We start from the raw sequence: 26,363 nt of genomic DNA on the forward strand, positions 1-26,363 counted from the left end.
TATATAAATGTCCCCTAAATAATATTATTTATTTATTTTGGGTGTTTTTTTTTTGTGAGTCCTGGGTCTGGAATTCAGGGCCTGGTCACTGTCCTTGGGTATCAAGGCTAGTCCTCTACCACTTGAGCCACAGCACCACTTCCACCTTTTTCTATGTATGCGGTATGGAGGAATTGAAGCTAGGTCTTCATGCATGGTAGGCAAGCACTCTACCACTAGGCCATACTTGCAGCTCCAAACAATGTAATCTCTAAGTTTATTTTTAAGAAGAAGAAAAATGTCTTTATGGCTCATTAAAAATAAGGGTATTTTGCAGTTTACTAAGTAATGTTATATGCATAATACTTTTAATTCCTACCATTTTTACTAGTTAGATTCTCATTTTAACTTCCTATTGTTACTTGTGATGAATGTTATGTAATTTTACTAGTTACTAAGCAGCAATAAACTAAATGTAAGAATGTTGTTGTTGGCAGAGATATGGCATCAACATTCAAGATTCATGACTTTGAAAATTCTATGTATCAAAAGATTTCTATAGGGCCGGGAGTTTGGCCTAGTGGTTAAAGTGTTTGCCTAGCGTGCATGAAGACCCGGGTTTGATTCCTCGGTACCACATACATAGAAAAAAGCCAGAAGTGGTGCTGAGGCTCAAGTGGTAGAGCTCTAGCCTTGAGAAAGTCCAAAGACAGTGCTCAGGCCCTGAGCTCAAGCCCAGGACTGGCAAAAAAAAAAAAAAAAAGATTTCTGTGGACTCCAACACTTGCAGAAACCATTCCTTACAGTATAAGTCATAGGGCAACCTGGGGGGAGCTCAGTGCTCAGTGGTCTATGTGAGTGTAGTTGTATCCTCCTCTGAAGGAAAACACCAAAGTGAGGTTTATTAACTTGATTTCTAAGGGTTCGTTGCTGTTCTCTATTTTGCTGATTGTAGACTTTTCTATAACACTGTTCAACTGATGAAAAAAGATTTAAATGTGTTTCTGCCAAACATGAGTCACTGTGAGAGATGTTTTTGTTATAGAAGATAAATCAAGAAAGCTGGTAGGTCCAAGAGATGAATTTTCCTGTGATGGTGACATGTCACAATGATGTTGGTTTCTTATTAGACATACCATGATAGAACGGAAGTAATAATATGTCACATACTCATGGTTCCTGGTTTATTGGAGATGTGAAAATAAGTTAGCTATTTCCTTCCAAAGACTTCATTCTGACATATTTACTAAAATGAATAGTTATGAAGTTGTGGCTCAAGGGGTAGCCTTGAGCTGAAAAGCTCAGGGACTGAGCTCTGGCCCAGAGTTCAAACCCCATGACTGACAAAACAAAACAAAAAATTCATAAATAAGTAAATAAATATCAAGTACGCTGATATCTAGTACTTAAGTTATCCAGAAATATTAAGAAGGAAATGAAGAGAGTGGAAAGACATTACTCAAATGATCATGTCATAAATTATTAAAGTGACTAAGATGATTAGAAGTCAGCCAACAATTTAGGTGATATTCCTTTCAGATGTGCTAGTATTTAGAGTGATCATAACACTCCATATTTTCAATTAGTGAGCTTTCATGTTAGAGTTCAATGTTGAACATATTAATATGTTATTATCACACGAATTTCAAAGCATGGTTCCTCAAACCATAAGTATAATTTTAATACAACCAAATGAATCAAAATATTTCTTTGCCATGGGAACATAAGTATAATTTTAGAGTGGAAGTAAATAATAATGAACTTTATACTAAAAAAACAATACCTAACAATACCTAGCTAACATTGAATAAACTGTAGTGATCATATGTATATTTTAACATTCTAAAATTATCTATGAAGGCATCCACTAGTCTAATCAAATTTTCTTACATAACTATACATTTCCATACAACCATTTTTACAATGCCTAATTCAGTTCCATGTTAATAATAATAATCACCTTGCTTTGCAAGCACTAGCAGAGTTCTCAGTAAATTTAGTTGGCTTTCCAAGAACCCCAGGAATCAGCCATATGGACCTAGCTATACAAGTAATGCTCCAAGGAGCAAAATATTCAGTGTTATGTGTAATACAAACACTTCTTTCAAACTTAGCTACTGTGTGTGTGTGTGTGTGTGTATGTGTGTGTGTGTGCTTGTGTGTGTGTGTGCTTGTGTGTGTATGTGTGCGTGTGCACATGCACACCAGTGTCTGTGTGTGTGGTCCAAGCTTATGACTTCAACTCAGGGTCTGTGGTCTGTGTTTGCTAGTATCATTTGAGGCACAGTTCCACTGAAGGCTTTCTCATGGACTTTCCTACTTGGGATGGCTTCTAACCTTAATTCTTAGATATCAGCCTTTTGAGAAGCTAGGATTACAGGCGTGAGCCACCATGCCCGACAGCTTACTCATTCTTATATTTTACTTTATTCACTTAATTTTTGATATTTCTGGAGTTTGAATTCAAGGCTATGAGATTGCTAGTCAGATATGCTACCACTTCAGCCATGTATTTAGCATTGATTGTTTTCAAATTTTACTTCTCTTTTTATTTGCTTCCAAAAAAGAAACATTCTCTGTAATGTTTTGTCACTATAAGCTATAAACAGTCTACATGATAGAAAAAAAGTGTATTTTTTTAGAAACTCCCATGATCTGTCCAAATATGTAACATTCAATAATAAATTTATCACACAATGATAAAGAGGATTATCTGTATTATTGTTTTCTTTAATTATCCAGAGACATTGCATATATTGGTCTTCCTGTACAGCAGTATTAATTTGGAAAGGTGAAGGTTATGATGTAACAACTCATCTTAACACTAAGAGATTTATTTTAAAATGTGTTCTGGCCTAGACAACAGATTTAACTGTACTATGGTGGTTATTATCTCATCTTTTCAAGTGTTTTCCTGAGGGAAGGAAAAACAAAGAAGGATTTAACTCATGTTAATGACTGCTATGACAAGAATAAAATACGGTAAGTGAACTGTAATATAACAAGTGTCCAAAATTCTTTATGCAAATTAAGGGGGTAGGAATTGTCTCAATGGTAAATAAAAAATATTTTTCAGGACATTCTAATCTTAGCTCCCTTGATTTTTTTCATCCAGGAAATATGGATTGACATTGTTTTGCTACACTGTTCTCATTTATGGGGGCAAATAGCCATCCATACCAGCTGAGTAACAGCTTCCCCAGTCCCTCATATCTCTGCCCCAAGCCCAGTAGTATCTGAATGCTAGGAATCAGTTTGCAGTTTACCTGGCAAAGCAGCCTTTGCCTAGGTGATTATCAATCTCCCTAGGAAGCTTATCCATGGTTTTCTGGGTAGATTCTAAATAAAATCACAAGTATCCTCAGAGAAAGCTAGAAGTAATTGTAGTACAGAAGGGGAGGGGACCAGGGAAGCAGAGCATGCTAGCAGCTCTGGATGGGAAAGAAGCAAAGGCTTTTCCTTGAGCTTTCAGAAAGGACCAGCTCTTGTGAAATCTTGGTTTTAGCTCCTTAATGCTCATTTTGGACTTGTAGCCTCTAGAATTATAAGGAGATGAAATGCATAGAGTTATGCAATGTGTTATAGTGTCTACAGAAAATGAGATCGCTAAGATCCTTCTATGATATGAGGAAGATGCTATGCCTTGTTAGCTTTGTGGATTTTCTTTTTTTCGTTTAGAAGCATTTGCTTAATAGGCATTAACTAAAAATCATTTTTCATTAGTTATTGAGATATAATACTCTTGGCTGCAATCAGTCTGTCAGATATTAGCATGTCATCAAAAAAGGCAGCAAACATTAGTGAGAACAATAGTTAATGTTACTTCTACTTAGTCAAAGGAAAACTGATTACTGATTAATTTCTATGTTTGATAAGCCAAATAAATTCAAAATTCAAAACACAGGAATCTTGCAGAAATCGACTCCCAGATTTATTTATCTACCTGAAAATTAAAAAATAACATAAAACACAACTAAAGAGTAGAATAAAGACAAACTTTAACAATAAAACTTTAGATACATTTCTCAAGAATTTATAATGCAAACTTTGAAACCTTCTGTATTGGAAATACACTTAATGCTGGCCAATTACTTGTTTCATTCAGTGAATTACTACTTTTGACTGTGATATACATGTAGTTTGTCTTTAAATATCATATTATTAATATTATTCCTTTCTTTGATCCCTTAAGATAGCTCATGGCCCAAATCTTCCTCACTGACTACTAGACTATGATATTAAAAAGAAAAAAAAAGGAAAACAAAGAATACTCACTAAGATTTTATTTTATTTAGGATGTACTTTAAAGACCCACTTAAAATTTTGTCCTTAAATTCCACCAAATAATCCAATGATATATCTTAGTTCTCTTTCCAATAAAAAATTCCACTGACTATTTTTTAATGTTTTTATTCCAGTTGCTGTAAATGGCCACATGAGTAGTGTGTTTGAGGTGGCGGAGAGACAAGGAGAAATCTGATATTAAGGCATAATTATTAGCCCCAACGGGCAAAATGATGAATGATATATGTGCGTGTATGTGTGTGTCTGTGTGTATATATATATATATATATACATGTAAGTGTGTGTGTATGTGTATGTAGAACAGTCATTCACAAGTTACACACATAGTTGGAATCAGAAATAATTTGAGGAAATGAACGTGAATAGTACTGATTTTGCTGGGAAGGTTCCCAATAACTTTAATTTAGAGGAACAGGTCTGATCTGTGTCATCTAGGAAAATCAATAGTTCAGGGATTCTTTTTAAACAAACCCAATGTGTATCATGAAATGCATTCAGAGGTCTGTTTTAGCTTTGTGGTTACGGATTTTTTTTTATCACTTTGCTATAGATTAAAATAAGCTTTTCCTCCAAAATGGATTGAACAAAATTCATATTCTTTGCTTGAGTCTTTTAAACTATTCAGTGGTACTGTCACATCATTTATTTCTGTGGGTTTATTTTATTTTATTTTTTTCAGAGTGAACAGAACAACCTCTCCTGCTTTCAGTATTTTCTCCAAAATGGAAAACAAAAAAAACCCCCAATCTTTGAAACTCTAGAGGTTTAAATCTTCTCTCAAACAATCACATTTATAGGAAAGGCCCAAACGAGGTGACAGATCATGGTCAGTGCCAGATTATGGCACACAGCAACTTCCCTGTGTCCTTGAACAATTTGTAAATAATTTTCTATTTTGCCAACATCACAAAAGTTTCCACAGTTTCCCTTAGCAAGTCAAAGCTTACTCTTCATTTGTCAATGTGCAGAAAAGCTGTTTTATAGCATAGCATAGCATAAGCTATTTTTTAAGCAATAAATGATTTGAGTCATCTATTTTGTCCTGAAATGCTATCTGCAGTTATATCTGCATTGCTTATAAATGGTCATAGTAAATTCAGCATGGAAGAGAATATTACAGAAAAGACAGCAGCAGAAGCATTAGCATTATCTAATATTTATATATGTCATCAACATAATAGCAGTAAAACACTTAAATGCATATCAATGGGTACCATGTCTAAAAATTACTATAGTACCTATTTAGTGTAGTGGATATTTTCTTAAAGAGTGCTTGCTGTAAGGAGAGCAGCATAATAGGTGATTTAGTACAGTTAATTCTTATAGGTTAAGTAATGTATTTATGCACTGAAGGAACTGAAAGGAGACGGGATTTTTGTGTGTTTTTTTTCTTCATTGTGATCCCAGATTTAATATTTAACTTAAGATTACAAAGGTCCATAACATAATAGTACTTAACTGAAATGGGCTGCAAAAATATTTAAAAGACAATATGATTTGTACCTAAACAGCAAGGTGGCATTAGATCATAGTAATGCCAATGGCCTGTGACTCAGAAGCCAGAGTCCAAAATCATGTTGTGCCTCCCCTCGTGTACAGTCATTGTGAAAATGCAGCTTCAAAGAGAATGAACCATTTTTACGACTATCTTCTTGCAAGTCATAGAGAAAGCAAACAGAACAAAACAAAAATGACAAATGCAGTCACTAAATACCTTCTTATTTTTTTTTACAGGAGGTGCAAAAACAGTCATTTCTAACAATTAAACTGTCATTTACAGTATATATTTTTTTGTACACCTGCAGAGACTCATTAATGATGGGGAAAAACAAGGCCCAAGCCAAGTAGTCTCCAAGTAGATATTTACACACGTGATAATGAGCTGTACCAGAGACACTCAGAGGAAAATGAACATTATCTTATGTTATTGTGAAATCAGACAGACATGATAGAGTGTCCTCATATTTAAAACCTGTAGGACCCCCATCCCCAGCCTAAGCAAAAAGGAATCACCACAGCCCCAATCTATTCCCCCATCTTCTTCCTGTTACACAGAATAAATGTTTAGAATCCTCCCGCCCACCCACAAATAAAGTGCACAGTCCATACAGACCATAGAATAATGTAACAGGAAAAGCCCCCCTTTTCTGTATTATTATTTTAAAAATAAAATACAAACAACAAAAATAAAGCAAGAGATTGAAGAGAATTCAGTGATTCTCTGCATCTTGCAGAAAGAGAAAAGCACGAGGACAGATGCCCCCACTGGACTGTCACTTCTGCTAGTACACATAGCCTTCATTGTAGGGGTGAGGGTTGCAGCAGGCCCCCTCAGGCATGTATGCCATGCTCTCATCAAAGTGAGACAGGGGCACCGTATCCTCCTCGTTGATGTGACGTTCCATGTCGGTCTTCAGCAGTGGGCGCTGGTTATCTGGAAAGGCCATGGAGAACAGGGCTTCTGGATCACACACAAATTTGTAGACATATCTCTCTCCGGCCACCTAATGTGTCACATGGAAGAGAAAAAGCCATCCTCACCATTCCCGCCATGGGAATGGGGAGGAGAAGGGGATAGAAAACGTATTTAATATACCAGAAGAGTTATGATCACCAAACCAAACCAAAGTAAACGACCCTCACTTAGGAGCCATGGTTCACTCAAAGAAACGGCCCAGTGTCAGTGGCTCACCATCATTCGAATTACTCAGCAGTCTAAGGATTTCAGTTCACAGTGCCAAGCCAGTGGGGCCAGCAAAGTCCCTGTGACACTTATCTCCAATTAATCACCAAAAAGCCAGAAGTGGACTTAGGGCTCAAGAGAAAGAACATAAGCCTAGAGTGCAAAAAGCTAAGAGACAGCACTCAAGCAGAGAATTCAAGCCCCAGTCCTGACACAAAAACAAAAATGAAGCAACAAAATCCAGACTTCAAGGGAAACACAACTGTTGACTTTGAATAATTAATTTTTTTATTCCAGATATAGCTAGAAAACAGCTGTTTGCGGCTTTTTTAACATCAAGTTAACATCATTTTGTTAACCTTTTATAGGGAGAAGGGGTGGGTAGATCATTTTAATGCAATTATTTTACTTCGGAAAATTTTCTTCATAGCAGATTTTTTTTTTCATTTTGAGGGTAATATCTATACTTACAAAAATCTGTATCTTTAAGGTCTGATGTTTTTTTCTTTACATTTCTAAATGAGTGTTTAAAAAATAACACTTTTTAAACTATAGAAAGAAAAATGTGTTTGGTTCCTGATAAGACTAGATGAGTGATTCAGTGATTCTCAAGATAAAATTGTTTTTCTTCCTTTTATATTTTGCATTGTGTATTTTCATCTTTAAAGAAAAAGAATAGATGTATAGCCCTATTTAAATGAAAGATAGATCAAGAGGATAGCATTATTCTAGGAAAATCATTTTAAAAAATGAAGACAAGAAAGATGGTACTTAAGGATGTGTATAAAGTGTCAAATTGAAGTAAGAGGTGTAAAAATAGTGAAAGGAATCTAAAATACACACTGCATAGGAAGGAAATGAGCAAAAAGAATGTGACAAGTATCTGAAATAAAGGACATGTGGTGTAATATGTAAGGAGAGACATGTCTCAAATTTAAATTTTGAAGTGTAATGCTTCCATAGAAAATTATAAGGAATTGGATGGCATAAACATATCTCCCATTAATGCACAATGTTGAGAGGATTGAGAGTCCTGGGAGAGGCAGTAGTGGACAGATGCAGTTCTGCAGTTCTTTGCATTAATTCTGCAGAAATCTCTTCCTGCTTTTTTTTCGGAGGGGGGCGGTCTTGGGGCTTGAACTGGGCACTGTCTCTGAGTTCTTCAGCTCAAGGCTACTGCCCTACCCTTGAGCCAAGCCCCACTTCCTGTTTTCTAGAGGTTAATTGGAGCTTAGGGTATCAGGTCCTTTGTGCTTTGAACATTGATCCTCAGAGCTCAGCCTCCTGAGTAGCTAGGATTACAGGCATGAGCCACCATGTCTGGCTTTCTTTACCTCTCCCTTTCTCTCCCTTTCCCTCTCTCCACTTCTCCCTCTTCTCCTCTTCCACCATCCCCCCCCTTCTCTCTGCCTCTCTCTGCCTTTCACCCCTCCCTGAATTCCTTCTTTAGTATGTGTGTGTGTGTGTGTGTGTGTGTGTATGTGTGTGTGTGTGTGTGTGTGTGTGTGTGTGCATGTGAGGCTTGAGATTGCAAAAGCCTGAAAGAATTCTGTTGTTGTAGACTCAAATTTAGAACAATCTTGTGCCCTGAATTTAAGTAGAAAAAACTACCTTAGCAAGTTCAAGTAAACTGAATATTCCCAGTAGTAGTATTTATGACTAGTAGTGTTTATGACACGAGGCATCATTCTTAAACTAGCCCTATTTTATGCAATGGAAATGGAAAGAACTTCTCAGAACACCAAGTTAAGAGACTTTGGGAAGTTTCTAGAACAAACTGTAGATCCCTATCATTGTTCATTTACTTTGTTTTTTTATTCAAATGAAATTAATTCTTAATGGTAAACTGCTTGAAATACCATGAGCAATATCAAGAAAATATGGAGATAAACCCTACTTTCCTCCTTTTTTATTCATTGCTTAAGATGAAATAAATAATAGCAACATTTCATCAAGTTCTCTGATATATATCTGTGGTTACAGAGATAGAAATATTTGTTTTAGATACTGGATCCTTTATACTAGACCTGGCTGAAATGAAATATGTGATAAATGAAAAACTGGTAAGCCTGGGGAATTTAAATGTGATAAAAATTATATAGCCTTAGCTGGTGGTTGTGGCTCACACCTGTAATGCTGGCTATTCAGATGGCTGAGTTCTGAGAATTTCCACTCAAAGCCAGCTTGCACAGACAAATCTCTAAAATTTTTTTCTTTTTGGTCAGTCCTGGGCTTGAGCTTAAGGCCTGAGCACTGTTCTTGGGTTATTTATTTATTCCTCAAGGCTAAACCCTACCACTTGAGCCACAGTACCACTTCCAGCTTTTTCTTTCTATGCACGTGGTATCGAGGAAACAAACCTGGGTCTTCGTACATGTTAGGCAAGCAATCTACCACTAGGCTAACCTCCTGGCCCAAATCCCTAAAATTCTTTTTTTTTTTCCAAATCTCTAAAATTCTTATTTCTAATCAATTAGCAAAAAGGCAGGAGTAGAGGTGTTGGTAGAGTAGTAATACACCAGCCTTGAGTGTAAAAAGCCAACCAAGGCCCTGAGGTCAAGCTACAGTACTAGCATGGGTAAAACAAATATTTCCTTAAGACAACTTTTACTTTCTGGATTACCTTCCATTTTTCTTTTGTACATCCAGTTTTATACATAGACTATTAAACATATTTCCTATATTGTGCTAAATACTGTGTATTTAGAATAACGTATCCAAACATGGGAAGAAACGATGCTTCCGTTATTATTAATGTATCACCATGTGAAAAGGGCTATAGAGTTAACATATCTGAATTGCAATACTGAGGTGGAAATGACAGACCTTTTGTGAGAATCAGGAGTGAGAAAAGAGAGATAAAAAGATTGTGCTTTTGAGGAGTAGGAACTTAAGCCATGGTTTAATTCCTAAAATTTCAAAAGCAAATTCAAGAATATTGGCTGTTAACTATAAAATGACCAATTAGGCAAAAAGGAACACTAACAGATAATTATACCATCTAAAATGTAACTACTGTTAAAATATTGGTGTCGATGTTCAAAAAATTGAGTTTATTTAGGGGAGTGTATTTTTTTGCTCTCTAAGAATATTTTAGATCTGAAGCCATTGTCTGATACATAGCTAGTAAAGATCTTTTCCCATTCGGTGGGCTTTCTCTTTATCTAGTTAGCTATGTCCTTTGACATGCAGAAACTCTTCAGTTTGGTGCAATCCCATTCATCCATTCTTGATTTGAATTGTTGTGATTCTGAAGTTTCAAATTGTCCCTAGGAGCTCTTTGCGTTCTTGTAATATTTTCATGGTACCTGGCCTTACGTTGGGGTCTGTGATCCATTTTGAATTGATTCTGGTGCAGAGTGACATAAAAGGATCTTAAATTTTGAAAGAGAAGCATACCCATGTTGTCTACAAGGTACAAAAAGCATTACTACACTACACCATCTCTCTCTTCTTCTATATGTATAGAAATTGGTTATCTTTTACTCTTTAGTTATATATATGATTGCTTTTATATGCACTACATATTCTCACATACAATTTTAAATCAAAAACAAAATATAGTAATATGAATTTCTCCTTATGCAGTTAGGTATCTAATCTTGCAACACAGATTTTTGTTGTTGTTGTTGTTCCTCTTCGTGACTTCTAGAACTTGTCTTTCAGAATGCTTCATATATTGACAACTAGGATGAGATGGTTTTGTCAAGTATGCTTAGAACTAGCATGGATGTTTGCAGTGCAGATCAGGAGGGAGCATAAATTAGACTGCCAAAAGTAGACGAGCCTCTCATGGTTATGCTGGCTTCAAGTAGACCAAGAACTTTGCACGTATACCTCTTGAACTATCCTTCCCTAGGTCATAAAGTGACATTCCTAAAAGATCCAGGCACAGCACTCATGCTCTAATTACATTGATAGGATGAATTATACATAGTCAAAAAAGTACAGATAAATACTAGCATTATGTCTCTCAAGGCGGAGAGCCATGAAAACAAATATAAAGTATAAAGATGTTTTGTTTTGATTTACTTTTGACTCCTTCAAATATGCTGAGTCACTTATTTATTTTCTCTGATCTTATTTAAGTAAATGCAATTTTTAAATATGATAAGGAAACTCATATACAATAAAATATATTCAATTTATTCTACCAACCAAGGCAGAGTATTTATTTTAAATGGGTGCTTTAGAATGCTAAACTATGAGGTGATAAAATCAGTCAACATATCAAACAAGAAATATTATTTCTCCTAACAAGAGCAAGAGATATCTGAATATTTTATAAATCAGAAGAGCCAAAAAGGAAGGGAGGAATTATATGAATCTAAGTTTTTTTATTTGCATCAAATTCTTTAAATAAAAAATTTTAAATGAAAGCATTTTAAAAATAGGTGTAGCAGAATATTAACTTTTCCTGGAGATGAATATGCAACATCAACACAAAAACAATCTTTAAACAACAAAAAAAGCCATATGTTACACAGTGTAAATTTCTTTCTTTTTTTTTTTTTTTGTTGATTGTAGGGCTTGAACTCTGAGACTGGGCACTGAGCTCTTTAGCTCAAGGCTACCACCCTACCCAATGAGCCACAAGGCCACTTCCTACAGTGTAAATTCTTTAAAAGACTACTAATTAGTGTATAAAATTATTAAACATTTATCTACAATGCCTACAAATTTGCCAGGAGAAAGGATTAAATTATCAGAACTAACTACTATTCATTTAGATGAGTGCAAATCTTAATGCAGCATTGCCACGATAGGTGTCTTTCAAAGCATGATGGACAGATTAATGCGTAACATTTCAATTAATTTTAAAGCTAGATTAGTTGCTCACCTTTTGCATGATTCCCTTTTCATAATAATAACGAAGTGAACGGCTAAGTTTATCATAGTTCATAGCTGGCCTGTTTTTCTGAATACCCCAACGCCTTGCCACCTGCCACCAAAACAGAATTACATTGTCGTGTTAGATATTAACTTGGCACATTCCACAAAAATTAGTGCATTTATAAATTACCTCAACTCTACCAAAACATGTGCAACTCAAAGATGATAAATAGGAAAACAATCATGAGCTGAGTTTCCTCTGCCCTGGTTTAAAGCAGGCAGACAGTGCTTATCACAATAGAATTCTTTGTGACTGTTGTTTTGGATTAAAAAAAGTAAGACGGAAATAAAGGGTGTGTTTACAACGGAAATGAATAGGCTGCAATTGACCAAAATGAGGCAAATTTTCCATTTTGAGGCACGCTGCTTTTTCCTTCTTAATTTTAGACATAAACTATAGATTAACAACAGCTTAATGATCTCTTTGTAAAGGTGATTTATTGAAGTACTGCTTAACAAAGAAAAGAGACCCTGCTCAGTACTGTGTGAGAGAATGGAGAGACAGTGTGGATAGGAGATAAAAACAGTATACATATTAACAAAATGAACTACAAATAATTTTAGTTGCCTAAAGCATCATCCAAATAAAACTTTTTTTTTTCCGCCAGCACCAAATCAGTGAATTAAGCATTCATTTTGGGAACTCTAATTGAATGGTTAAAATAAGAAGGAAGTAGAAAAGGTCACCATGGATATGAGTCCAGGAACAAAAACTTTTAAAGTAAAATGCTCACTTTTGTTGTTCAGCAAAAATCCTCTGAACATTTGTAAGCTGTAGCTTTGGTGAAGCAATGTATCTGGTTAAGTCAAAGCTTTGTAGCAAAGCTTTAAAAACATACCTTGCTCTTCAGCTTGTGTATCTATCTCCTTCCCTCAGCCTCACTCTGGGCTTGGAGAGCACACAATACAGGAGTCTACCACTTGCTTCTGCTAGCTTCAGCTTCCAGCTGAAGTCTTTCCTTTCCACTTATCATTAGGCTGAGCAAAAATCTCAGCTGTTGTGCAAAGTAAGCCAACCCCAAGAGAACATTATCAAGCAGGATTAGTGTCTGTTCCTTCATTTCTAGGAATCTTCAAAAGTTTTCCTTTTTAAATTTTCTTAAATTTCTTTTTATGGTACTGGGGTTTGAAATCGGGGTCTCACACTTGCTTCAATAACAGCTATTTGACTTGAGCCACATCCCATTCCCCATAAAATAGCTTTCTAGGAGGTCATTCTCTCTCTCTCTTCTTTGTAAGCAATAACCTTACTCCAGGGTTTTATTTATCTTTCAATAACATATATCATTGCTGTTTTTTTGATTAACTGGTATTTTGCTACATGAAGCTCTAATGTCCTCTAGTAACATTAATATACTTTCTTAAGAGATATAATGCAACAGGAATAAGATTATATATCAGAGCCAATAATAACAGTGCAGACACATCTTCATTTATCAAATACATATTCTTTATTGGAAATGTTCTGACTATAAGAAAAAATGGCAAGAAGAAATGAAATCTTTCAAAATTGTAGAACTGGACATCATTGAAAGAAACAATTGAAATGTCATGGAAACCTTGAAGAGATATGAAAATTATTTATTAGTGTCTCTTAAATAATGGCAATTCCCTGAATTCTTATTTATTTACAAATGATTATTTCTTAGAAGCTCACTGGGATTCACCTACAAATTAAAACACACATAATAACTTTTATTTTTTATTTTTTATTTATTTATTTTTTTTTTTTACCAGTCCTGGGCTTGAGCTCAGGGCCTGAGCACTGTCCTTGGACTTTCTCAAGGCTAGAACTCTACCACTTGAGCCTCAGCACCACTTCTGGCTTTTTTTTCTATATGTGGTACCGAGGAATCGAACCCGGGTCTTCATGCATGCTAGGCAAGCACTTTAACCACTAGGCCAAACTCCCGGCCCCACATAATAACTTTTAAAGTGATATTGTAGTTGTCTCTGAAGAGGAAGTATAATTTAAAAAAATGATGCAAAAAGGTAATTTTTACAGAATTTGATTGCCACTTATGATGCCAGCTAATTCCTAATCCCATGAGTATTATTCTGTATTTAAGACAACAAAGTAGGTAGATAATGAGGAAACAGGAAACTTAAAATTAATGAATATTGAAAGGGCAAGACTGTTATTGAAACCAAGAGTTAAAATATGAATAAAACAGGCCTAATGGTTGAGTGCTTGCCTAGCATGCACGAAGACCTGGGCTCAATTCCTCAATACTACATACATAGAAAAAAAAGCCAGAAGTGGTACTGAGGCTCAAGTGGTAAAATTCTAGCATTGAGAAAGTCCAAGGCCCTGAGTTCAAGTAAGCAATTGGCTTACACCTATCATACCTACTTTTAGATTTAAGTTTTAAGACTAGGAAATGGAAAAGGACTACCTAATTGTTCCCGTCTCTTAAGATGTTTTAAAAAAAACTATAAACATTTTAAGAGAGCTGAGAAGACAAAGAATTGGAAGGTGTGTTGAGCCAAGTCTGAAAGTCACAAGTATTCTCTCTGCATTTTGTGTAGCCCTATATGACACTGCCATGTTTTAAAGTGATAAACAGTATTCACAGCAAGGCACTGTCTGAGGACTTGGAAGTTTCCAGACAACAGGACAATGAGCATTCTTCCAGCTCAGAGACTCTATAGGCCACAACAAGAGCCATCATTTTGAATCTTTATTCCCATTTTCCGTGACAAGAACAGGAAATATTTCTCCCTCTTTTTAAAAAAACATTTTCTCCCCACTTTGCTTTGTTATACTAAAATAAGTTCTTTGAAGTTAAATTTTAAAGCTTGTGCTTGTGTCCAGAAGAAGTTTCAAAATAAATGTTCACTTCCTCACCTTTTACTTATTCCTTTGAAAGCACTCTGTTCAATAGTCATGCATGATTAAAAGACAAGCACCAGGGCCGGGGGTTTGGCCTAGTGGTAGAGAGGTTGCCTAGCATGCACGAAGACCTGGGTTCGATTCCTCGATACCACATATATAGCAAAAAGCCAGAAGTGGTGCTGTGGCTCAAGTAGTAGAGCCCTATCCTTGAGAAAATCCAGGGACAGTGCTCAGGCCCTGAGCTCATGCCCAGGACTGGCAAAAAAAAAAAAAAAAAGACAAGCACCGAATTGCTGGGAAAACAATATCTTGAAATATCAGTGACATTTCTCCTATTCCTTAATAATAAAATTAATTAAACACATTTACATGATGTAAAAACTAAACTAAAATAAATCCTTGACAAAAACTTAAACAAACAAACAAACAAAAAACAGCCAAGAAATGGTGTGAATAACTGTATTCTGAAACAATTCCCTTGGATTACTGATTGATCTAAAATAATATGTCATTATCTCACATGTCTGCAAAAAAGAGGGATGTTAATGAGGATATGTTTCTTGATGTTATCCAAACACACCAAACACATAATTAGTACTGTTCTGGTATGTTGCTCGGTATCACTTTAAACTCAAAGGTGAAATACAAAGAAATGAAACCCATGGGTAAATCCAGCGAGATGGATATACACACCTTATGTAGTAAAGGGTAGATGGAGATCAGGGCCACTCAGGCTAAAAGATTTCACAAACTTTTTCTAAAGAAGCAATGTGAACAAGACATCACAGTCATTGTGTGAATGACATTGTCATTGTCTGAATGCCATCGCCATTGTCTGAATGTCTTATTGAAGCAATTACCACAATGGGCAATGCAGCCATGAGAGATGGGATGCTTCATTTTGAACAAAAGCCTTAGGAGACATTCGTGCACAATCCCCACTGAGTTAGTTACTATTTGGAAATGGTCTGCTGGCTCCCATTTACCCACTCTTCTTTTATTGCATGAGTCTGTTACCGAAAAATAGTTGAAATGCCGATTTATTGTATAGAACAATGTAATTTTAGTTCTTTACTGAGTTTAAAAAATAACAGAAACTCAGAATTTGATGGAATTTAGTGGTCATCTGGTTAAATCCACTTATTCAAACTGAAGTACTAGGAAAGTCACTGGATGCTATAGAAAGAACTTAATTACATTTATAGCAAAGACAATTGAGCAATGTCGCCTTTCTTAACAAATACACGACAAAACCTTAAAAAGTCTGATTCTCCCCAGTTTGTTTGGATCACAGGTGGTGGAAAATAGCTGTTTAATTGATACAAATCCCTGTTGAATATGCTTAATTCCATTCCTACAATGATTACTAACATCGTCCATGAAGTGAAGAGTTTACATTCCTTTCACATTAGAGGGTTTTGAAATTAATCTGTGGTGCATTTCCAGTCTTGGTTTGTTAGTGCTTCACATTTTTGTGGATCTTACCCGTACATCATTTAAGTACATCTACAGAAAATCTAATTTTTTTTTTTGCCAGTCCTGGGGCTTGAACTTAGGTCCTGGGCACTTCCTTGGGCTTTCTCAAGGCTAGTGCTCTACCACTTGAGCCACAGCATCATTTCATGCTTTTTCTGTGTATGTGGTATCAAGGAATTAAACCCAGGGCTTCGTGCATGCTAGGCAAGCATTCTACTACTGGACCGTGCTCCCAGAGAAAAAACTAATTTTCTTTGAGAGCCAAAGAACTCTAAGCACAATGAAAAGCTTAAATATCCATTGATTCCTGTATGTTTTGTGTATGTGTGCATGTGTATGCCTCTGTGTGTGTGTGTGTGTGTGTGTGTGTGTGTGTGTAGTAAGGCAAGGGAAACACTGAAAAGCTAATTCTTTAGTACAACTACAGCATTGACGCAAAATGGATGGACAAAATTGCACTAACTAGCTTTTCTTAATAAATATATTAAAACAGATCTCTCGCTTTGTCACTGTCTCTTCCTTGTCCTCTTCTAATCCATTCCTCTCTTTCTCTCTTTCCTTCTCCTTCCCCTTCTCCCTTCCTCCCTCCCGCTCCACCTCTAAAATTAACAAATTATATAATTTAGAGCACATTAACAAATTATGTTGAATATACTGATTAATGAACATGTGAAATTTAAGATGTATATCCAGTATCTATGAAACCAATTACTTTGAATCCAAAAATTTTCCAATGCTGCTGTTTTTTTCTTTTTTTTAAAAAAAATACTGCAGATGTGTTTAGATCCAATAGCCAATACAACCAGGCATATTAGCTAAAAAAATTCCACTGGTATCTTGGCTAATCTAAGAGGAACTAAATTTTGGAATAGTGACAGGACATGACAATTTCATAGAATGGACACCTTTTCAAGGAGGTTCAAAAGGCCATGAATAGATCATACTACAATAACAATCATAGCCTTAAATATAAACCCGATCTTGGGAGACTAAAATTTTAGCATAGGCATTTTCCATGGAAATTCTCCTTTATAAAAATATTCCATTTGTGTGTGCATTGCTGGGCAAGGGAGTGAGGTTAAGGTGCTATTTGTACAGTTGGTCAAGTGTGCCCTTGCATGCCTTAATCTGCTACAGCTGTTCTACCCTTAACCTCTGGTACATAACATGGGTCCCTAAGTACTCTTTGCCAACCACTGGTAAAATCAGATTGTCAGAATAATGAATTTTAATTCAAAAGAACAATTCTTACATTCAAATATTATTTGGGCTATAGCAGACGTCCTTCTTCTTCCTCTTAAGGACCATAACAGGCAGAGCTAGTGACTTCTCTAGCCCAGGACTTGTGAATAAGGGCATATGTTAGATGTTAATGATATCCTCCCACATTAACTGTAGTATTACATTCAATGGAAAATCCCACACAGCACACCAATTATTTTATAGGTGGGTGTTGTTCCTGGGCACGGTCCCTGAGCTTTTTCTGCTCAAAGCTAGTGTTCTACCACTAGAAGCACAGCTCTACTTCTGGCTTTTAGGTACTTGAGTGGAGATAAGGCTCATAGACTTCTGTCTTTGAGATGGCTCCAAACCACTACTACTATAGATAGGTATGAGCCATTAGTTTGCAGAATTGCCTTTCTTGTAATTTAAAAAGTATTTCTATAGTTTAAATATAAAGAAAATATTTTTGCATATAATTTATCCGTTTCTTTATATTGTTAGGTGTCTTATTTTTCTAATTCAATAAATTATATTAAACCAACCTCTTCAGGCTCAATCAGTTTGAATTCCATGCCTCGACCAGTCCAGGCAATGAAATGAGAATTTGAAGGGTCATCCAGAAGAGCTACCAAAAACTGCCAGAGCTGAAGTGATCCCCTTCGTTGGTATGTGGGTCCTTCTCGATACATCCCTGGCTCTTGTTTGATGTCCCCTAAATTTAAAAAAAATTAAATGTCTATTATTAACAGCAATATATTATACTAGTTAGATAAAATCAATTTATGCAACAAATATATACATAAATCACGACAATGGTCAACACAACCTCATTATAGGTTGCCATGAAATGTAATGTTACCATTAAACAGATTTTAAAAGAATTAAATGAATGTAAGCCAGAAATCTGTACAACATTAAGAGACAACTATACTTAATATGTTCAAGCAATATAAATGTACACCAGCATAGAATAAAATTGTAAATGTCATTTACTTACACAAATTTTGTATAATTATCCATTCTTCATTGATTTTTCTGAAGCCATAGTGCATAATCATATTTGTTGCTGTTATTTTTAATGCTATTACTCACTACTCTTAGCAACACAGAAGACAGAATAATCAATTTTAAGCTCTGGGCACTTGTAGAGATAAAATTCTGAAAACTATAATTTACTCTCATTTTTCTTTATTTCTTTGTATGTTCCAAACAAAATTCATTTGTATTTCCTTGTTATTCTTGTATTGAAAGTCCAAGTTAAGAATGTGTACAGGGTCGGGAGTTTTGCCTAGTGGTAGAGTGCATGCATACCTGAAGCATGCACGAAGACCCAGGTTCGATTCCTTGGTACCACATACATAGAAAAAAGCCAAGAGTGGTGCTGAGGCTCAGGTAGTAGAGTTCTAGCCTCGAGAAAATCCAAGGACAGAGCTCAAGCCCAGGACTGGCAAAAAAAAACAATGTGTACTTATAATATGTATATTATGTATGTATGTATGTATGTATGTATGTATGTATCTATCTATCTATCTATCTATCTATCTATGGGAGGGTGATAGAGTGACATTGATCAAGATTCATTGCACTCATAAAATGATATATTGAACTGAAACCCTTTCATACAAATAATTTAACAAATATTTTAAAAACCAATATTATATATGGAACTCTCAGTTTCAAATGGTTGTCTTTTAACTAAGAAATTTCTTAATGTTCCATTTATTTGATCATCATAGAAAATGATGTGGCAATGAAGGAGCTAGCACTTAATGCTTCTCCTATAAATCTGGTCATGTCAGGTTTACAAAACAACACAGTGTTGGGATTGCCGACTATTTACTCCTATATCCAACCAACAATCTCAAAAATATGTGGAATTGGTAACATTGTGGATTCAGTCAGAATCAAGGGCTATGCAAATATATTGTTGTTAATGCATGAAGCGATTCAAACAAAATATACTGAAGCAAGTCTGTTCACACTAAATATAAATTATTAAACAAAGACACCTAACTTACAGGCTTTCTAGAATTTTACTGTAGTCAATAGAAAGAAATACAATGGTTTGGAATGGCAGGCAAACCCAATCATAATATTCAATGAATGTATGTGAAAATGCAACCAGGTAACTTGAAGGTATGGATGGGGTTGGGAGAGATGACGAAGAAGGACGGAAGGTGACACCAATCAAAACTCATTGTACTCATTAACTAACATGTTGAAGTGAAACCCCTTGGCACAACTACTTAAAGATAAAAAAATAAAAAGAAATATGCCTTTTTAATAATTTAAGAAGGAACACTACTTTAAAAAAAATCATTGTCATTTTGTTCTTAACTAGATTACACAGGAATGCATGCTCATATTGTTTTCACAGACAGCTTTATTTATCTGTTTTTCCTTCTGAGATTTACAAACTGAGCAATTATGCACACAGAGTGAAACACTGTTAAATTTTATAGTTTCTACAATGCTTTCTGCCTTTATACATGACAGATTTGCACTGGCCATCTGCAATGAAAAAATACTCTCCTGTTTTTCTTTTAGTTTTCCATTACTTATAATAAAATGCAAGACAAATGCTATCTTTCAAAAGCATGTTTTGTCAGTATAAGCTTGAAGAGCATTTAACTTAGGGAATAAATGATCAAGGCTGCTATGTGACTTTAGATTATAACAACCTTGTCCACAGCTTCCATGTCCTTATAATTTTGACATTGCTGAAACGGTGAAGCTCACCATAAGATGAAAGCGACTGATGAAAAAGCCATTTGGGGAAGTGGAAATTTTGTCTCAGGAGAAAAGGCTGTGTTCTAAGTATTCGGTTGCTCTGCTAATTGTACTTACAGCACAGTTCACACCTCTGAAACAAGGCTGAAAGTCTAGATTGTAGAATAAAGCCCAAAGTGACCCCCGCTGGAACCTTGGATAAATTTAGCCTTGTTAATGGGGCTAAGGAAACATTTTCCTAAGATTTACCATCTTTTTTGAAAAGTATCAGCATATTAAGAGTAGCAAAAAGCTTAGGAACATAGAAGAGTTTTCAAGAAACTAATTAGAGATTGAAAAGCAATCGGAGCATGTACTTTGCTGTTTAAATAATGACAATTAAAACCTCTGAGAGCTCCCAAGTCATTACAGCCATGATCCCTAAAGTTTGTGCAATCAGCTAATCAGAGGGCCCCTGCTCGTTTCCTGTTTAACAATCAAAGCAGGAAATAGGGAGACCACTCTGAAGAACCACTAAATGAATTAACTGTTCACTTTTTCCCCAAGCTTCCTGATAAATGCTGACTTTTGCTGCCCTTGTCGAGAAACAAGATTCTATCTAACTTGATACTCTTTTCCAATATCTGGGACTTTTTCTTTGCAATAGTGATGGATTTTTGTGAAGTTATCAAATTTTATGTTTTCTTGTAGAGGTATTCTGAAGTTTATCCTAATTATATAGTTTCATTTCTTTCTTTTTCCATATATTTTATTGTAATTAAAGAAGGGTTACATTATATTCACCAGATAGAAGGTGCATTACGTCACAAACACTGATACCCTTTCTCATGTCTTGGTCCCCATTTCCCTCCCCCCACTTCCGCCCCTCATCTTTTTTTACACTTCCCTATCCTTTTTCAAATACACATATATACAATATGTGATGGACGTTTTTTAATGTAATGTTTCTTAACTCCCTTTTAAGCAGGGACAAAATAATGTGACATTAGTAATGTACATCTTGGGGAGTGGGGTGGGGGCGTCAGTAACAATCACCAAGTCACTAAAGAACATGGGTGGTTATGTAGTTCTATGCAGTATAATGCATCTTTTCATGAATAACGAAAGGAAAGAGCCTGCATTAGTCATCGGTTCATCCACAGTAACATTCACTCTGCTCTGCTTTGTTAATTACAAGATCAACTTTCAATAAGTCTCCAGTAACAAGCTGAAATGGGCTCAACAAGGCAATGGAAAGATTGACCCCACCCCTCTCCTCAAACTTACTCTTCAAAAAGCTCAGCAAGGCCCGTGCTCTTTGGCTGTCTCTCCCAAAATGAACTCATATACAACAATACCTAAGGGTGGTTAATGGGGCACAGTCCTAAGTCAAGTGTAACCGGAATTAATAAATGGCGTGCACAGAATTATTTAAGTAGGGATGTTGACTGTTTTCAGAAATGGAAAGGATAACATTTCCATTGTCTATTTAAAAAATCAGAGGTTGAAACACACAGTGAGAAACTTACCATCAAATTTCTCCGGGACCACACAGGTGTCATCATAAAACTGCCTCGGTCCCTTTTCAAACATGCAGCCTGTGGAGGGGGAAATGGACATGTTTATTCACAAGAGAACATGAAACATAGGCCATAAACACTTTCAGTGTAACAACTGCAAAAAATTGTGGTAGAAAATGACTCAGTTTTTAATCCACTGATCCTAGACATATTTGCCTTCTATATGATATGGAGTATACTAACATCACCTGCTAATATTTCATGAGGCTCTTGTGGGGATTAAATTTGTTCAAGTGTTGGATTATAGAATGGTATACAGCATACAGATCAACATCACTTGTTGACCCAAGCATAGATCTCCTAAATATCTGCATTCCTTTGTTTTATACTGTAACATCTGCCCTTCTCTTCCAGTTTCTTCTTAGTTTCATTCTTCAATAGGAAGATGAAAATCTTCTCTTCAAAATAAGTGAAGAGAATCGAAGAGAATTATTGGTATCCTCCTGAATTATTCCTGTCTGTTTTGCAAGGATTTACTTTACTCTCTTATTTCTTTGTAGAAATATGTAGGTAAGCTAACATCATCATTAATAGCCAAGACACTGTGGGGAATAAAGAGAAGAATAGAGGAGGAAGAAGGCAAAGCTGAGGGAAAGGAAGAAAACAAAACCTTTCCTTTTCTTTTCATTGTAACATAAATAGGTCCACAGAAAAAGTGAGAAAAATTGTTAACTTTTCAAAATCATTTTCTGTCTCAAATATATTTCCCCATGGACCTTAATATAATTATCTCTCATTACCAGGAAGAGATTTCATTCATCTTACAGTTTTCTAGGTGTTTGCTATTGTTGTTTCAGGTGGTTTATTTGTTTGTACTTTGCTGTTTAAGTAATGACATAAAACCTCTGAGAGGTTTGTTTTAGGTCTGCTCCTGGCTTGAACTCCCGCTAGGAGATGTCCCTCAGCTTTTCCTGTTCAAGGCTAGTGTTCCATCACTTGAGCTACAGTTCTACTTCTGTTCTGGTTCTTTTCTGTTTTTGGAGAGGGGCAGTAGGGTACAATGGGTTATTTGAGATAAGAATCTCACTGACTTTCCTGCCCCAGATGGCTTCTAACAGCGATTCTCAGATTTCAGCCTTCTGAGTAGCTAAGATTACAGACACACCTCTAGTTTAAGCTATTTTCTTTCTCAGCTGTTATCGGTCTCTATGGTAGTTATTTAATATTAACAGCATCAACCACAATAATTATAATGAATTTGTCAAAACACTTAGGTCTTACATATTTTGGACTAATCATCTTATATGATACTTTAATCTTCTACTAATATAAAATAATCAATATTGTCATAACACATCACCCCATTTGTAAGGAAATGGAAAGGCTTAGAAAAATCATATTAAGTGAAGTAAGTCAGACCCAAAGGAACATAGGCTCAATGGTTTCCCTCATTTATAATAATTAGTACACCTCTAGGTTTCTCCTAGCAGAGGATTACAATAGCTCAAAACCTATGTACAGAAGGTCAGAGAGTATGAGGCTAAATGAAAGGACCTCTAGGATATGGAAACAAGAACCACATGATTGTTGTTCTTAATGTACTATGTTATTTCTCTTCTCTTTTGTTGTCCCTTGGTTATCTCATATTGTTACAGTATCTTACCTTGTTATCTGGTATATCGTATATACGATTATTTGTTTATTTGAAATAGGAAAGTGAATGGGGGAAAACAAGATGAAGGAGGAGGGTGGGGAAGTAAAATGGGGACAAAAACATGAGAAGGGGTGACAATGTCTGTGAGGTAATGCACCTTCTATCTGGCGAATATAACTGTAACCCTTCTATTAATTACAATCAAAAAATTAAATTAAAAATATTAGTCATAACTTACAAGGACATCTAAGTGAGTTTTACTAAAAAAGGAAGAGTTTTAGATCTAGAATAATACATATATATATTTCTAATAATCAAATCATTTTTATGTTTACATTGCAAGTTTCCCACTACAGTTACCACAAGCACATCTGAAATATCTTATGCAAAATCCCACTGTGAATCACTTGATTTTTTCAAAAGTTTAGAATCCAAAACACTTAAAAAGACATTTAAGCCTATGTTTTACTTCAAAACCATGACATGGGCTTGTTAGAGGAAACCTGAATATTTGTTGAAGCTATATTTCAATAGAATGCAATAAGGTGAGCTAATCTATAAAACACATGTTCTAGTTTAATGAATGCAGTTATTGGCAAAAAAAGAATATAGAAATCCACTCTCAGCAGGTATATGACTCATGCCTACACTCAAATACCAGCAAGTGGGACCTAAACGATCTCCTACAATTTTAAAACGAATAATTCAGTGTTTCTATGTTTCGATTGTGTGATTATTTTGAACTTTATTTACAAGGAATTTAGAAAATAGAGTACTTAACTTCTGTTCTGCTGGGATGAGCCAGGAAGCCTTCTTGCCTCATGTAAATGGAATGGCAGCTAGGCACTTCTGAAAGAGGAAATAACATGGTAAGAAAACTGTGTGCCACAGGAAAAACACCATTACCAATGGACAGCTCACAGGTACATAGAAAAGTTATAGGAATGTAATGTGTGCTTAGTATTTCAGTAGTAACCATCTTGGAAATGGAAGAATTAGTGAACATATCACAGTGAGCACTGATTCTCTTGATTAATCATGAGAAATCAAAATTTTCCCAAATCGACCCAGCTAAAGTTCAATTCTCTGTATAATACCACACAAATGACATACTGTCCTCCAACCAGTGCCATGAGTTATGAATATTTCAGGCCATTTTTTAGAATAAATGTATACATCCTATGGTACTGAATATACAAAGCAAACAAATAATGCTTATAAATAATGTAAGATAAAGCTTATTTGTGGTTTATTTATTGAAAACTAAGCAGAAATGATTATGAAATTTCTAATTGCCTTTGAGGACAATTGCTATGTTTTTCTCAATTGAAAAATGACTGGTTTTCATTTTGTTAAGAACATAAGTCATATTCTGAGCTCATGAAGACATAAAACTAAAATATAACAATTTTATATGACTTAGTACCCTGAACCCTTGTGAGGCCTGGCCTACATGATAGAAGGCTTTCATCCCAGAGAAAACAAATTTGGTTAATGGCTAAACCTGAGACATTGAGAACTACAACCTGAATGTTTTCAGTAGCTTAGATATGGGGGAAAAATATGGATTAGAAGAGTATCAAAATTCAAGTTTTTCACTTACTAATTAAGCTAAATGTCTCATGGAAAGTCCACTTGGTGTCTGTATTTCTATGAAATACAAGATTGAGTTAGATAGTTCCTTAATTTCCTTGACTCTGAATGTAGTGGTACACCAACCAGAGGTACAAGGCAGGTATCAGTTGCTCACATCTATAATGCAAGCTATCATGAGACTTGGATCTGAGGATTCCAGTTCAAAGTCAACAGTTCAAGGCAGACAAATGTGAGACTATTATCTCCGAATAACCAGCAAAACGCTGAAAGTGAAGATATGACTCAATTGTTAGGCCATCAGTCTTGAGAGAAATGTTAAGCAAGGCTCTGAGTTCAAGCCTAAGTAGCAGCACAAATAATGAAACAGAAAAACTGAATGTCCTGAGGTACATTCATCATAAAGCCAATGAAATTTGAACCTCAGGATCCCTATATTTTAATGAGTCCTTTCTGAAGCCCTGTACATAGATTTGTATTTTCTTGAAGAATTTTCTTTAAAAATATTACACAAATTTGAAATTTCCAAGTCTTACCAGTGTATGCCCCACCCAGTGTATAAGAAGTACTGGGGCTACAAAGAATATTTAAATATATGTGACCAAATCAGTTCTGTTATCTGTACAGACTGTAAAGGTCTTATTAAAATTAAGTTACATTTATTAAGTTAAATTTTAAACTGATGGTGATAAGGGTGCTATTGAAGAAAAAGTACCCTTCCCTTCATTTACAACAAATACACAATCCTCAAATAATTAATAAATACTATGTGAATAAAGTGACTTGCAAAGATCTTCTTCCTTCATAGTTATCCACCTGTATATGACATCAAACAATATTCAGTGAGCCCTATATATTTTCCTTTGTCTAGAGTTTTCTATCCTTTAAAGTTACTATGATTTTTCAAAATTTTTATCTAATGATTTCTTTTCCTGTTTTGGTCCCTGTGTTGAATATCAACCAAAATATGAGGGGCTTTTTAATCACAGAAAAGCTTGATTCATGTGTTTTTAATTTTTATTTAAGTCCTAATGATAATCCATAACATCAACAATACTTTATTTAGAGGGTTGTGGGTGTAGCTTGGTGGTAGAGTGACTGCCTAAAATATATACAAAGCCCAAGGTTCCAGTCCCAATGCTGAAAATATTTAAAATAAAAATATAGTTTAGAAAGTGGGGGGAATCTGTACGTGTCAACCATTTTACTATATTACAAGATACTATTTTTGTGTAAGTATTGTGTAGTATAGAATTCTAGCTCTACAAAAGGCAGGACAATGTCGATATCAACATGTCTAAATCAAGATTTACAGTTACTTAGTTATTTTTGAGTTGCCAAATAGCAATCTACTTCACCCCAACTTTTTCTTCTAACTAATGACCTTCACATTTAATCTTAGCATTATTCTGATTTATGGTAAAGCATACGGTCCCCCAAAGCCACTGGGCCTGGAAGGGACAGTGATAATGACTGCCATCAGCTCAGCAG

General features: G+C 35.3%; 1 protein-coding gene across 9 annotated transcripts in view; it reads right to left on the bottom strand.

Annotated features, from left to right (window-relative positions):
• Positions 1 to 3,886: 3,886 nt before the first annotated feature.
• Positions 3,887 to 26,363, bottom strand: part of Etv1 (ETS variant transcription factor 1) — a 104,438-nt gene continuing 81,961 nt past the window's right edge. For all 9 annotated transcript variants that reach the window (XM_090332706.1, XM_090332705.1, XM_090332707.1 and 6 more), the window contains 5 exons: positions 24,060 to 24,128; positions 21,635 to 21,703; positions 17,939 to 18,108; positions 11,808 to 11,909; positions 3,887 to 6,788 (listed from right to left, as the gene is read on the bottom strand). In XM_090332706.1, coding sequence (XP_090188832.1) covers positions 6,567 to 6,788; positions 11,808 to 11,909; positions 17,939 to 18,108; positions 21,635 to 21,703; positions 24,060 to 24,128 — 632 coding nt within the window. In that variant the 3' untranslated portion in view covers positions 3,887 to 6,566. The remainder of the gene's footprint in view (positions 6,789 to 11,807; positions 11,910 to 17,938; positions 18,109 to 21,634; positions 21,704 to 24,059; positions 24,129 to 26,363) is intronic.

The sequence above is a fragment of the Megascapheus bottae genome, chromosome 5 (genome assembly GCF_031878675.1).
Source record: "Megascapheus bottae isolate mThoBot1 chromosome 5, mThoBot2.hap1, whole genome shotgun sequence".
NCBI lineage: Eukaryota > Metazoa > Chordata > Mammalia > Rodentia > Geomyidae > Megascapheus > Megascapheus bottae.